Below are 16,591 nucleotides of genomic sequence, written 5' to 3' on the forward strand. Positions count from 1 at the left end.
GTTTGATGAACGGAGGTAGAGGCATTTTATAGTAGAAAAAAGCAAGGACCCTACAATAATAGAGGGGTTCCTCCACACTCATATTTTACTACAACAATTTCACCTTGCTGATGTGTCGACTTTGATTGGATGGTTCATATATATGATTGAATTCTCCAAGCAAGGTTGTCGTAAATAATAGTAGAATAATTGATGTGGGTGTATTGTTGTACATGTGCTGTGGTGTGGAGGTCCGGCCAAGTTCTCTCTCTTGCTTTCTATTGGGGGGTAAATTAAACAAAAGGAATCTCTAATCTCTAAAGACAACTAAAAGAGGAAAAAGAGAAAGAGAAAGGGGTACCAAAGATTGGAATGAGAAACCAAGACCATTTGCAGATTTTTGTCTCTTTTAGAAAGAAACGAGGGTCCCATTTGCAGATTTGAAAATGGCTTTACCTAGTAACATACATAACATGTATAACATTAATATCTTTTAATTAAGAGGTGGATCTATTGGCCCCAAACCCAAGGCATGTGTTGTATTATCTTGATTGCATTTTTTGTGTACTTTACGGCAATTGTTGATCAGGATTACTTAGTTTATTTATATATATGGTACATGATTTGACTATCAATCAACTTTATATTAATACATCATAACGGCTTGGAATAGTGAGGCAATAAATCATGCATATATAGGTTCTGTCATGTGGGTTTTGATCCTTTGAATTTGTTATTCACACATGTATGAATTCAAAAAAAAAAAACTTAATATTATAATAATAATAATAACAACAACAGCAGCAGCAATAATAATAATAATAATAAAAGTACAAATAAAAGACAAATTAATTAATAAGGTCGGCATGAAATTGGTATTATTGGATAATTCCTTATTTGATGGATGCCTTAATTAACAATGAAATTGGTAAGTTCTTAGTTTTGACTCTAATTTTTCCTTCTCATGTTATATATTATTGAATAGTTTGAGACTTTGAGTAGTTTAGCATGTATTCAACTTTTAAGTACATTGATTTTGATATTTTGAAAATGGTTGTTTAAATAAAAAATTAAAATTATGGTAGTACTTCTTATTTGTTACTTAACGCGTCTATTAAATTTGTAACAATATGAAATATTGTTTTAGTCTTTCATCCAGCAGTTTAAACTTTTAAATAATGGAGTACTAATTATATTTTTATGATGATTTAATGACCAATTAAATTTTAAATTGATTTAAATTTTATCACGTTCTATCTTAATATATTTATTTATTTTTTAGAGAAAGACGGAGACTATGTCTTCAAATTCCATTTCTAAGGGACATCAGAAATGTATAGTTAGAAAAATAAAAGAAAGAAGTTACCAAAAAGAGAAGAAAAAAGACAAAAGAAAAGGTAAGAATTAGAAAGGAAAAAATAATATAAAAAAGGAAAAGGAAAAGGAAAAGGAAAAAAATAAAAAGAACCTACCTAAATAATTGACAATTTATCTTAAATTTTTTATTTATTTGCATAATACATTAAAAAATTAATTAGATGTACAATAAAAATTAAATGTATTCTTTACTCGTATGATGGAGCTGATATATACAAAATGCGTGAAGCTTCTCATTAAATAGTAATTTGACATTTTTTACAATATGTAAACAAAGAAATCAGAGTATTATAACTTTCGGCTTCATAATTCATATAACAAACAGTACGGAAAGAGAATATAAATTTTCCAACGATTCATTACAACTTTTAATTCATTGGTATAGCAACTAATTTTTTTGATGTAAATTAAACACTAAGCCGTTCTCTTACATTAATTGGACCTAAGGCCTGCGATAGTGCTTAATTTTATTTTTGTTGTTAGTAAAGATCGGAAGTCAAGCCAATCTAATAGTGAATATGTTATTATTGGGATTAGACTATTTGAAATAGCATATTCGGTATTTGGTTTGGTTAGAATAGTTAGAATAGTGAATCTAAACTTTTTGTCTTATTATAATAGGTTATTCCTTAGAGTCGTTCGGCAACAAATGATTAAGAATGAAGGATTAAGAGTTTAAGGAGCGCTAAGGAACCGATGTTTGATTGTCTTAATCTGTGAGTGAAAGCTAAGGAAGCTAAAGAAAGAGGTAGAGGTGCTTTAAGGTATGGGCAAAGGATTAAGATTCGGACAAAAGAAGGCTAAAAGAGGTGTTCTTAATCCATGCTAAGGAATCGATGTTCGACATGATTAAGCGACTAAGGAAGCTAAATAAAGCGAAGTAAGCATTAAGGAGGTTTAATCCCTTGTTGTCGAACGGTTTGACTTCTAATAAGATAAACAATAGTTATTTTTTATTTAACTATTCTAGCTATTCTTATTTTGCAATTAAATATACCCTTTACACGATATATACTTTAGAGCTATGTTGCATGGATACGGATACGGCGATACGGCAATTTTTAAAAATGAAGGATACAATATGGCTATTATATATAATATTTTTAACTATATTATTAATTCAAATACTTGTATTGTAAAAATTAAATATGAAAATATAACACTATAGCGAAATATACATTAAATAAAATAAAAACTCTATTATAACAACAAGTTTAAAATAGTGTAGTGGTAGAGGCTTATGGGTGATATGGCACAGGACCCCTCTTAATTTGAATCCCTTTGGCAGCAAAAAAAAAATTAATTTTGGCGCTGTGCACAGTAGACCACGCGTATCCAGACGAGTCAACCCGTATCGGAGACCGTATAAAGAGAGAAAGGATACGCCACGTAAGACGATACGCCAGCTGGCGTATCGGGTCCGTATCAGATGCGTATCCGAATCTGATACACACCCGACACAGATACGAAGCCCTATGGGCCGTATCTGGGTAACATAGCTCTAGAGTAAGATCAGAGAAAAGCATGTCTACTGTCTAGGCTCCCTAAGCACTGCTTGTGGTTGGTTAATTAGCATTTTGAACAAAATTTCTGCATTTAGCTAAGAAGATAGCTTATTATAATAAGAGTAATTCTAACGTGTATTTAACTTTTATGGTACCTTCAATTCGTTTGGTATATTTAAATGTTATTTAAAGAGTATGGTTAAAATGCACTATTGATTTTATGTCTCAACTATATCTCACGTCTCTATTTTCGTTTACAAAGTTCAAACAGTCAATCTGAACCGCAACATGATATACATATTAAAATGTGCTTAGAGACCAAATTTTATATTTTTTGGAATTATTTTACTATTTTTTTAGATACGTACAAAGTCACTGTTTTTGGATGACTCACGCAAATACTTAGATATGGATGCGCGTCTCAAATGAAGAAAGGAGAAGATTTCTTTCGTATGAAGACTATGCATGTCACTGGAAACCCCTCTTCCACCTTTGTTGTCTTTGTTGTCTCCAGTTATAACTTTTGAGCAATTTGAATGAATTGTTGTTTAATGATCATAATATCATTGAAGTTTATATGCTTTGTAAATCAGGTTTATATGTTTTATTTGTTGAGGTTTAAATGTTAGATCGCTATATATTTCATATTTTATTTAGTTGATCGTTAGGTTTAAATGCTTCATTCTTTTCTTTTGAATGTTTGATCATTGAGGTTTAAAGATTATAGATCTTGCTCTATATAGATATCATGTTGAGCAATTCATATCAACTACTTTTACTTTAAAAATGGAGATATTGATCCATAGTACGGACCAATCCATGCTATGCATATTAAATCCTTCTTTTTTGTGCTGACATCTTTAGCACTTCGGTTCTGATTGACTGACAATGACTAATACTATCAAGAAATGTAGATCTTTTCCTGTCTCAAAAATTTAGAAAAGAGAGAGAGAGAGAGCAAGACATCACTGCTTCAAGGTTTGATACCATCTAATTTTTAAGGTTTTTGATTGATATTTGTTCTTGCTTGCAGGAGCATTTTGGTGCCATTATGCTGCAACTCACATGATTAATTGATATACTTCATATTGCTTTTCAAGGTTTTATTTTGCCACTTTTGTAAATAAAATAGATGTGAGGGCTTATAAGCAAAATTTAAAGGATAAAGATGTAAGGATCTATATGAGAATACCTCATAATTGAGCATCTAACGATTCCATATGAATAAAATAGGCTTTTATCATTTTTTGTTAAGAAATGTAAATAAAACAATTAGACTGGAATATGCAAGCGAGCTATTGACTGCATCATGGCCTCTTTTTAAATTTCTGTCTACTCAAGCCTCTACTTATAATAAGTTATCTTTCTTTCTTTTTTTTCTACTTGCTCGAGTGGGCTGAGCAAAATAAAAATATATTTGTCCTTATTGATCATAAGGAGATGGTATATGTTGTTAATTTTTACCTAGTGGAATGGACATATGCTTTACTGTTTCATTAAACAATTAGATCTTTTTGTAGCTTTAAATGTTTTAATTTTTTCATGTAGTTAAATTTTACTTGATGGAATGAACATATGCTTTATATGTTGTTAATTTTTATTTGGTGTTATTTTTTTCATGTAGTTTTGAAAGTTTGATTGTGTGTTTTAAATACTTGAGTGTCCTACTTTAAACTCGTGATACTATAGGTTTGAATGGTTGTTCTTTAGCAAAAGTAATGGAGAATGTTTTAGTTAAATGAAAACCACACTTAAACCTTGTTTAAAATGTTGATTGTACAAGAGATTTAACTGGGGGAGAAGTTGCGTTCCAAGAGGCGTACTGACTTTCTATAAGGTCTTCGTCGTCAAAAGTGTCGGCTGCAAATAAAACAATATATATTTGATGTTTAAACATTTGAGCGCAATAGTTTAAATGATATACATCAGAGGTTTAAATGGTTGGAATGCTACGTTTCAAGAAGCGTACCGACCTTCTAGAAGGTTGTCGTTGTCAAAAGTGCCAGCTGTAAAATAAATAAATAAATAAATAACCTAGCTTTGATGCTGAAACACTTGAACGTAATAGGTTAAATGGTAGACATCAGATGTTTCAATAATTTAAAACATTCACTCTAAAAGGTGCTACGGACTTTCTAGAATGTTGTCGTGGTTAAAAGTACCAGCTGTAAAAAAAATAAAAATAAAAAATCTATATGTTTGATATGAGGATTAATGCTTGACTGTCACATGAGTTAATTTAAATAGTTTTCATGTCAGGTTTAAAAGATTATAGACTGAGGTTTAAAAGTTTTAGAATGTAAAGTGTCCATGGACTTTACTTTAAAAAAAAAATAACGATTTGAAAAAAACTCAAAATTATTTCTCCATGGATCTCATTTGAAAGATAAAATCAAGTAAAAAATATTCATATTTTTAGATTCGCAAAATTCATTATGGATTATCGAGAAAATAAACGACAATGATTAGAGAAAAAAAATAAAAGTGGATGAAATGAATCTTTCATTTTTTAACTTGAAGACAAAAGTAGTTAGGAGTTAAAACTATCCATATTTAAAATTTAAATGACTTTATATAGAGGTTTACATGCTTTTGAGCAACACTGTGAATGCTTATAAACAGAGCTATAAATGCTTGGATATTAGCGTTGAAAATAAAAGTTAAACATTAAGTACTTGAGGGACTTATTCGGATATTTTGTTTGAGATACAATTATCAAACTCTTTTTTTTATATTCCATTTCATCCTTACCACGCAATTAAACTATTAATAACTGTCTTCAGAATATAGTCAGTGAATTAATGCGAGAAGACGTTTGTTCCGATATTCTACTTTGGATGTTCATTATAATTTTCTAGTACTAGCTAATAGCTAGAGCTAGAGTCCGGTTTTTCTGTGGTACTTCTATTTTTATTATTTTTAACAGAGGGTAATTGGCTATTTTTTTGGGCGGAAAAAAAGTAACAAAATTATTTTATCGTGTAATTTAGTTTTCTCTCATTATTGTTATTACTTTTTTAGTTTTAACGGTACATCTCGAAAAATGTGACCTATGTGCCCAAAGATCACAATCTTTTGACGTTTAAGTGATCTATGTGCCTCAAAAATCACATAGAGAAAATAATATAGATAAAAAATATGTCGTTTTCTCTATGTTATTTTCTCTATGTACTCATAAAAAATTATCACATTTTGATTTTGCTTTTATGTGAATCAATAAGTTAAAAAATCAATGTCTAGAAATTATCCACATTAGTATACATTTTTACAAGCTCAAGATAAAAATCAAAACAAAGTTGAAATGACATAATTTTTTACACTTGCATAGATAAAATGATGTAGTTCATATCCAACGGTTTTATTTTGAATTTTAGGATTTAAATTTTGAGTTATTAAAGTTTTTAAAAATAAATGTATGATGGAGACACAAAAAATGAAGGCATTTGAACCCTTCTCATTTTTAAATGAGAAACAATATTTTAGATGTTTTGCAACGTTTGATGTTTAGAGCGATATTATTTTCATGCTTTTACGTTTTGCTTTTGGTAGGGTTAGGGAAGGGTTTTACAAGCAAAAGAAAAGAATAGCGAAATAGATCTGAAAGATGAGGGTTGAGGATAAAAAGGGGGAATTTCATGTATACCCCTGCAAAATCTCAAAATTACATATCTCCCCTTCTAAAATTCATAATACCATATTTACCCATTTAAATTTCAAAAACTCATAACCCAATTTATTATCTTTTCTATAAAAACTCATTTAAAATTATGAAATCTCTATTTTATCCTATAAAAATATTTAGCATATGTAAAACTGTTCAACTTTTTAATTAGCCTATTTGTGAGGACAAATGATTCATTTCTCTACTTGTACACACGCACGAACGTATACTTAAATGCCACCATGTATGCATCAGAAGTAGAGAATGAGCTGTTTAGCCTCACAAACTGGCCCATTGAATCTTTTTACACATGCTACATATATATATATATATATATATATAGGGTCTATCTAAATTGCTGCTGGCAGCATTTCGGCAGAGGTGCTGCCGGGGCTATATTTAGCCGTGTGATGTCCAAAAAACAAATCCAAACCGTTAGATGTTTAATCTATATTATAATCTACTTGGAGACCAAATTTTACATTTTTTGGAATTTTTTTACTATATATTAAGCTGGTTTGAAAACCGCTGATTTCAGTAAATTTCTGCAGCATTGAAATCAGCGGTTTTCAAACAAGCTTAATATATAGTAAAAAAATTCCAAAAAATGTAAAATTTGGTCTCCAAGTAGATTATAATATAGATTAAACATCTAACGGTTTAGATTTGTTGTTTGAACATCAAAAACTAGAAAAAACAGTGGCAGCACCATCGGCAGAAATGCTGCCGGCAGCAAATTAGCCACAGCCTATATATATATATATATATATATATATTAATAAAGGCTAAAATGGATACTTTATAAATTTGAAATGAATTTTAATAAAAAAAAGGACAATAAATTGGACAAATTTGAGATTTTTTGAAATTTATAAGGGTGTGTATGATATTATGAATTTTAGAAGTTTAATATGTAATTTCAAGATTTTTGAGGAGTCTATATAAATTCCCCTTAAAAGTAGTCTTTTTTTTTTTCTCAATAGGAGATTGATATAAAGTTTGTTGTACTTTGGCCAGGAGCTATAGTTCAAAAAATAAATTGACCTAACCTAATAGGCTACTCGTAAAATTGTCCCAACTTCTTTATTTTTATTGTTGAGATAACAAGTTGTCCCAACTTGCAATGTGGAATTTAATACGGAAAGTGTAGGTTTCCGATGATACTGTAATGGTATCAAGATTATAATATTGCTTACTTTAAAGATATAGAATTATCAATGAAACCTATTATTCATGGTTCATCAAATATAATTTTATCCAGCCTGGAAATGAGGTGAGATATTCAATTAAAAACAATATTAATTTTAAAATTGTTATTTGTAGCTTTGAATTGTAAATGGAGAAAATACAACTCAGGTTGCAGAGAATCCAATCTAGGACATATAAAACCTCACTAGTTACCACCTTGAATTGGAATTGAATCTCATTATTACTTAACCTCATCTAGTGAAAAACAAAAAGAGAGTGTGGTAAGAAAGTTTTAAAGTATATATAGATATGCTGGTAAAGTTTAGACAAAATATTGAATAATTGAGTTAAACTAATGTTTTGATCTGGCCAATTAAATAGGCATATATTCTCCACATAATGTGCGCTGCTATTCCAATCTATTGTTCTCTATCAAGCAATATCCCTATTCCAACTTTTGGCAATAATTCAAAAGGTCTCAGATTCACTCAAATTCCTGGAAGCACTTAATATGTCCTTGGCATCAACATATATATCACAATATATATCCCTTTTATACAGTCAATGCTGCTTGAATTCATATCCTTTTTTTTTTCTCTAATCGATTTGTATTCATATCTTTTTTTATTTCATTATATTATTTAACAAGATATTTTTTCCCCATAAGAAACTATAGGAAATTCATGTTCTTAATTTAAGCCTAATATAACTAACCACAAAATAACTCAAATTTATTATCTTATTTGAAAAATTTCCCAAATCAATTTCCACCTGATCAGAGTATCAGACCCACCTTGACCAGAGGACCTACCTTCTAGGTCAGGTTGCCTCTTTAAGTTACCTAGAATTGACTAAACATTTTTTTGTGTGATAAATAGTTGATCTTATATTCTTATGGATATGTTATTACATATTTTTTGGTGAAAACAGTGTTACATGTTAATTTATTTCATTTAATTACTTGTTCAACCTTGTGTCCAAATAAGATAGAGCATTAAGATTATTCTTTAATTTTGGTACAAAGAAAAACAGTAGATCCCCCTTCATTCAAGACCTCAAATTAATCCATACCAGACCTGAACCCCTCAACCAAGGGGCGGAGCCAAGTGGATTTAGAGGTAGGTACTTGCCGACTTCTTGCTCGAAAAAGTTTCAGGAATATACTTTTATTCTGTGCCTTTCTAAAAATAAATTCAGAAAATTCGCCAATCCCTGACACTTTTCTCCAAAATACATACTTCTATTTCTATGTTTTTATCAGAAAAAGTTATAGAAGTATACTTGATATTCAAAATAATGACAAAATTATGCCTCAACCAATTTCTTTGCCTCACCCTGCTAATTATCCCAGCTACACCCCTGCCTCGACCCAATCACAAGTTGAGTCACCAGTTGAGGGAGAAACCCGATCCAAAACCGACCCGTTGACATTATTAATTCCCACTTGTTTGATCTAAAATAGCAGTATTGATTTATACAAGGATACAAATTTTGGGGCCCAACAACACAAGCACATCAACATGATCTGCCATGTATGAAAATGCTCTATCTAGACTAGTTCCAAAAAGCTTCATTCAATGAATGCATATAAGCTTTATTCATACAAGGTTGCGCGCTTCTCCTATTTCATCTTCGGATAGGATAAGAATCCACACTTGCAACTTGCAAACTATTGCTGTGCATGTAGCAAAAGACATGAGGAATATTTTGACAAGCTAGTTATGAACTCTTTAAGAGAATTTAGTAGAAAACATCCTTTAATTCCTACTTACACATGTTTATGCTCTCCCTTTTACATTGAAAATTAATAGGGCCATTTAAGAGTAAAGTGAAACCATGCATGAATGCATGTAAGCGCTGTAATTCAGCTTATTCCTTCATCAGTGAGATTACTTTAGGATTGGTATGAGAGCAATTGCAAGAATACCATTTTTAGCTGATAAACACTTTAATTGTCCTCAACAAGTATGTTCGACTTCAAATATTCATAGAAGATCTCTCGGTCGAGTTTTAAATCTGTGATCTTCTACACGGAGGTGGGCATTGTGTTTTAGATACTAGACCAATCATCCTCAACAAATATGTTACCAGAGACAGGATATATCATATCATTTGATTATGTTGAAGGTTAAACATGAGACAACACGTGTAATTATATGTCTTTCCCTGGATTTCTGTGAATTTATGTGAATTTATACATTTTTTGAGGCAAGTTGTTTAGGTATACATATTCATGCAGTTAATGGTTTTGTTTTTAAGTCAGGCAATAGAAACAGTGTATTAGTTCAACGTATACCCAAGCCTCATCTATTACTCATATATACAGTGTAAGAGACATTACTTGTAGCAATTTGCTTAACACAGGCAACGATTGTTCTGTTTACGGGTCCCCGTATAATTATAGTTGTGCCTACTGCTCATGATTTTGGTGATCAGATTCACAGTGCCGTGTGCCATTGTAGGAGGATTTTGGTATCTATGCTCATTTAAATCGAACCGTTCAAATTGTTGTTATAATTTTGGCAGAATAGTAACTATGGCAACAGAATGAAAATCGTTCTTTTTTTAGCATTGCTGTTTAGAAAAATGTTAGTTAAACTATTGGCAGAGCTACCAATAATAGAAATTATCATAGAGAGCTTTCTTATATTGCTACTTAAAAATTAAGCCTTAGATGTAACATTTCCAATATGATATATTACAATTCATTATTATCATTCGTGTCCTTTAATGCTACTTCTTGGTCTTATATAATTCCTAAGATCATTCAGTGATCTCAAAAAACAAAAAGAAAGCTCAATTAGCAATTGACATGTCGGCTTAATTCAAATACCAGCAAACAGCAGCACCTAGTTGACCCGTCCATTTCTTAAAAATGGACCATTTAAATTCGGCCCAAGTTGGCCCGTATGATAAAACTCTTAAATCCGTCTTGGGTCCGTTTCCAGCCCGGACTGACCCGTTAAAAGTACACTACCCGTCTTAACAGTATCATTCATGCAGAGTCCGTTTCAACTTTCAACTTTCAAGTCCATTCGCAGCATTCACAAAAAAATAATGAAAAAAACCGAATAAATATAACCTGAGGTAACAGAAATATTATGTTTATATCTGGACCGTTGAATCTTCAATGGCACGAATATTCAAGACACCTTGTACATTTTACATTTTTACATCGGGCCGGTTTGACTCGGATTTTGATTGGACGGCTCTGATCTAAACCCAGAGATTATGTTACCTCAGAAAAACAGTGACTTTTCTTGTGCGTCCCACAAAACAGTGAGTCGCTAGAGCATTGTAATTGCCTGCACCAGTACAACCAACATTCGACTCGGACGAGCAATAAAATCAAGCCTGCCGCCTCACCCTCTCTTTCTCGATCAACAAACAGATCAATGGCGGAGAGTGAGCAGAACGGAGGCGGGCTGAGGAGGAGGCTTAGGCCGAACGTGCTTGTGACGGGAACGCCGGGGACAGGGAAAACGACGACGAGCTCGCTCCTGGCCGACGCCACCGGGATGCACCACTTCAACATCAGCGATTTGTCGCGGGAGAAGGGACTGCACGACGGCTGGGACGACGAGCTCGATTGCCACGTCATCAACGAAGACCTGGTCCGATTTTATATCTTTCTTTTTTGAGATTTTCGTGTTTGTATGGAAGAAGGGTAGGCAGGAATCAAATCGGAGTCTAGAGGATTTTGTGGAGAAGTAGGTTTCCTTTTGGTTATCAGTGCGCATGTAGACTTAAACCAGCATGAAAAATTATTAGGCTATATCAGAGATCTGATTCTTATTTGAACATAACTGCTTATTTTAGTCCTAATTGAGGCCTTAGTCGTTCAACTAAAGATTATTTGATTGAAATTTGGTGTAGTTTTAGTCTGCCTCTCACATTTGAAGCTAAATTGATGTTCTTTTCCAGGTTTTGATGGTTAAAAACTGCTTTAGGTGCATCTTACCATAATAGTAAAATCTAGTATGTTTTTTTTGAAGGAGAAACATGAGGGTCCAGCCCCCAAATTCCATTAATTCTTACACAAATTGTGTAAGGGATAGTATATTTACAAAATCTAGTATGTTTATTGGGGTCTCCATAATACTATAGCTCTGTAGTCAGTTGCATCACTTAGTTGCAAGCATTTCAGATTTGTTTTAATTCACAATTGATCTTTGTTTTATGAAATGTAGGTTTGTGATGAAATTGAAGACAAAATGGATGAAGGGGGTAATATAGTTGACTATCATGGTTGTGAGTTCTTCCCTGAGCGGTGGTTTGACCTTGTTGTCGTCTTACAAACTGACAATTCTATTCTGCATGATCGCCTTACTAGTCGGTAATTACTAAATACAATAAAAAGTGCCTAATTAGCATTAACCATACATACCTGTCTATGCCAAGCATATACAATTTGTGACTTCAAATATTATTTTTTTTGTATTTCAATTCATGGGTTATACATGGTGCTTTTGAGATTTGGGGAATCAGAATCAATTAGCTTCCTTCATATAACTTATAATTGGTAGTGAACTACTATGAAATGTTAGAATCGGATCAACCCCGGTACTGCACGTTCAATTACTAAATCCAGACCGTTCTTTAATTGCAGCATGAATCTCAAAAAAAGATCCCCCCCCCAATGTGTAAATTGGCACCGAATGCCAATTACTCGGCTGGGAGTTAATCTCAGGTCATTGGACTTGGTCCGGTACCATAGAGGATACGGACTCGAAATGTTAACCATGTTCTATTGGTTTGGAAATATATAGATAAATGGTGTTTAGAACCAGCTAACATAATGACGTAACTTTGGATTTCTCAAGAAACTTTGGTGTTTCTTTGTTAGTATTCTTGATGTTTTAGGGTTTTTTCAGTTTCCTAATAAACCTTAAAAATTGATCAAATGCAGAGGTTACATGGGTGCGAAGCTGACAAACAATATAGAGTGTGAAATATTTCAAGTTTTGTTAGAGGAGGCCAGAGAAAGCTATGCCTCAGAAATAATTATGCCATTGCGTAGTGATAATGTAGAGGATATCAGCAATAATGTGGCTACTCTAACAGAATGGATAAATAACTGGAAGCCTCCAGTTCAGTCTAGCTAAAAGGTAAAGAATGTTCGTCTAAAGTAGTGCATGTACCTGACAATTGGTACCATTTGAGTTTTTTTGAGGTTTAGGGTTTATAGTCTTGTGGGCTTATGATAGCACCATTTCTGGAAATTTTGCATGTATTACAGAATAGCCATCATAAGATTAGTAGTAAGATAGAAAATTTTAATTTTCATGATCTGAAGCAATATCAAATCTACCAGTACAGTATCAGATTTATCCATCTGATCTGATTTTAGATGCTATTATTTGTTTCTGTGCTGTCTATGCTGAGTGAGTTTGTTTGTAGGTATGTCATGAAGCCATCATCAGACTATGTGAATAACTGGAGGCCCGGCCTCCAGTGATATCCGGTGGTGATAGTATGAATAAAGTAATTTGACTTATTATTAGTTAGCTGAGAATTTTTGTTTTGACTGCCTTGGTTGGGTGTGCACTGTGGCAATATTTTGGATGTGGCAATATTTTGGATGCGGCGATTGTTTTATTTTTATTTTTTATGATGTAATTTTGAATTTGGGTTGTTAATTAAATTCTTCAATTCCAATCTAGTAGTGCTTAGAAAGACCAACATAATCTGCACTAGTTAGCGGTGGTGCTCAGTAATTATCAAGCTTCTAAATAGCGTTTATAGCGGCATAGCGGGGAGACACAAAAAAAAAGCTTTACCGAATAGCGGAACTACAGCGAAAGCTATTATAAATAGCATTTTTTTATTTCAAAAATTATATTTTATATTTCTACTAATAGTAAAAATGTCTCATCAAGAAAAAAAAATATCAAATTAATTAAGAAGTTCTAATATTCATATTAAACCAATACAAAGTTCAAATTGTCATTCAAAATATTCCTAATTCAAAAACTATCGATATATTTTATATTCAAAATATACCACTACCATATATTAATGCATGATACAAAATTTAATTGATATAGCGGTATAGCCCGCACATGTTCCATTGTATTGATATAGCTTAATAAAGTAAAAAAAAACCAATCTAGATATTAAGACCCATTAAAATTGCAAAATCATGTTTTCAGAAAAAAAAAATTGCAAAATCATAACCCATGTAGCATAGCGGACCGCTATTACCGCTATAGCGGTCGTAGCTTGATTAGTGCAGTTTTAACCCGTAACTTAGCTTTCTGGGTTCAAAACCACTATAGCTAGCTATTTTAGAAGCTCGGTAATTATACATGGAGCCAATAAAGCAAGTCACTGATAACTATTCGGTACTTGTATTGTTGTATAAGCAAATGATTTCTTGCCACTTGTATTGTTGTATAAGCAAATCATTTCTTGCCACAGACTCTTCAAAGTTGAAACACACCGCTCGAAACCCAGCAACGGATCATGATACAGTTTTTTACCTGTTTCTATAAAGTAGCAAGAAAACTTACATTTTAGGTCACTTTTATTTTCCTTTTCTTTTATTTTGGTCCATTTGCTCAATTGCTTTTAAGCAAATTTAGAGAAGCAGCGCATGTAGTGTTGATTTGTCATCAAAGTGCCTCATGTTGACATAAAAGCCAGACTCTTACTTTAAGTCATGGATAGAAAATAAACCAAATATCAATTTCAAGAGTAAAACTAGGGTGTTCTTAAGCTTACCAAGGTGTTTAGTGAGCTTAACTCAAAAATATATCATATCAGTTTTAAACGACAAATCTAAGCCGTTGAAATTCATCTACTTCACAAGTGATGAATTTATATGCAAATATTTTAAAATTTTGAATTATTTTAGTATAAAGTCAAGCGGTCAAAATTAAAATGTATATAAATTAAATTTAGTGCATTCATGTTTTTAACACCTTTTGACCACTTGACTTTATATAAAATTAATTCGAAATTTTAAAAACTTTACATGTAAATTCATCACTCGTGAAGTAAATCGGTTTCAACGGTTTAGATTTATTGTTTGAAGTTAAGCTCACCATATAACTTGGTGAGCTTAAGAACACCGTAGTTCTACTCCAATTTCAAATAGTCACCAAGTTCCGATATATACACATTTGGTTTTTGGAGGTAATCTCATCATGAGCCTTGCTCTGTTTAAATTTTATAACTGCAAACGAAAATGCAAAAGTGAAATTACCGAAATTCATTCAAAATATCCAACTACTGAATACAAGTAAATTTAAGGGGTAAGCATACAAGCTCGCGTCATGAAGAATGCAATTGAAGTAGCCTAATTTGTACATAATCTCAGTCACAGAATAACATTAAAATCATACTCGCTATCTCATATACAAGCAAAATGGCAAGCAGTACATATAGTTTTCGAATCACCAGCGGCTCTGATGACAGCAAGTCAAAGCGTCAACCTGCATAAACAGTTGGTTAATAGCAAATCTGGGTTATTGCTTATCAGGCACAGTAAATAAAACCTGTTTCCGTGCCGTGTAGGCACTTGCTACAGATTACAAACGAATTTTAAATGCAGATCTAAAATAATTCTAAACGAATTTTGAATTTAGATCTTTATTACCATATGCAAATCCAAACTCAATTTCAAGATCCATATATCCACATACGGATCCATTCGTATAAATTCGTATAAATTGTTCATATTTTGAATATTTACTTGACATATCAATTGGTATAGATAATAGACCAAGAAGGGTACAAAAGAGAAGAATTTGTAGAGTTTATTCTCGTTGAGATAAGATAGCATCTACTGATGTACTTCTATATATGTAATAAAGAAGTATGTATATTTTATATCGTATCAGTTAACTTTACGATTATATTTCAAATTTACGTCTAAAAAGATCATTTGTCAAACAAAATGAAACATCTTCACCCTTCATTCATTTAGAATTTCAATTTATAAGACTAATTCAATAATTAAACAGATTTTAATTTTACATCTTTATAATTAGTAATTGTAAATTTCAGCTAGATCGTAAATAAGCAAGTTTGCTAATGAGTAATTTATTCTAGATTCATGTTATTGATATTGTAGTTATTATGCCATCATTTATGATTGAGATACATTAATTAGAAGCAAATGGCATGCTGATGTGATCTTATAAGTCTATCGGCAGTTTTTTTTTTTTCATCCGAAATATGAGTTTTGCAATTTGAATTTTTACCCTCTTTTTTTCTAATTTACAAATTATAATATGAAATAATCATCATCCCTTATAATACTGCATCCCAAGAATATATAACTTCGCAGAAAAATAACAATGTGTAATTTTCATAGTTAAAAAACGATCTTCACTATAATTAACTAAGTGATTCGCCTGTACGGCCGGATATGCTTTTTCTCTATATAAATAAGAAGTATTTTTTTTTTATAAAAAATACAAATAAGAAACATGATCGTTGGACAATTAATTTAAAAGTAAAAAAGTTTATTTTTCGACTTCTTGACTCATCAAAATAGATAAATATTAATTATTTGAATTGTCGTTGAAGACGACCGAATAATAATTCCTCTTCTTAATAGGACTCATCAAAATAGATGAAGTTTATTTTTTCCTCAAAAATCAATCATTTTGAAAACGAAATATTTTTCTTACACATATTTTTATTATTTTAATAATTGACAAAATTGGTATTTTATAAATTTAAAATGAGTTTTAAAAGAAAAGTCAATAAATTGAGTAAATTTATGAGTTTTCTAAATTTAAGGAATAAATATGATATTATGAATTTAGATGAGGAAATACATTAATTTCCAATGTTTTAAAAGATATGCATAAAATTTCTTCTAAAATTTACAACGGTCAACGCTCACTAGATTTAAAATTTGTAAGAAATC

At 31.5% G+C, this 16,591-nt stretch overlaps 1 protein-coding gene across 1 annotated transcript; it reads left to right on the top strand.

Moving 5' to 3' along the window:
• The first annotated feature begins 11,043 nt into the window (after positions 1–11,043).
• Positions 11,044–13,368, top strand: AAK6 (P-loop containing nucleoside triphosphate hydrolases superfamily protein). The gene is made up of 4 exons (XM_078313244.1): positions 11,044–11,324; positions 11,901–12,046; positions 12,620–12,818; positions 13,111–13,368. The coding sequence occupies exons 1-3, from the start codon at positions 11,106–11,108 to the stop codon at positions 12,813–12,815; spliced, it is 561 nt and encodes a 186-aa protein (XP_078169370.1). The 5' UTR covers positions 11,044–11,105; the 3' UTR covers positions 12,816–12,818; positions 13,111–13,368.
• Positions 13,369–16,591: the final 3,223 nt, after the last annotated feature.

Source organism: Carex rostrata, chromosome 13 (genome assembly GCF_964058835.1).
Source record: "Carex rostrata chromosome 13, lpCarRost1.2, whole genome shotgun sequence".
Lineage (NCBI taxonomy): Eukaryota > Viridiplantae > Streptophyta > Magnoliopsida > Poales > Cyperaceae > Carex > Carex rostrata.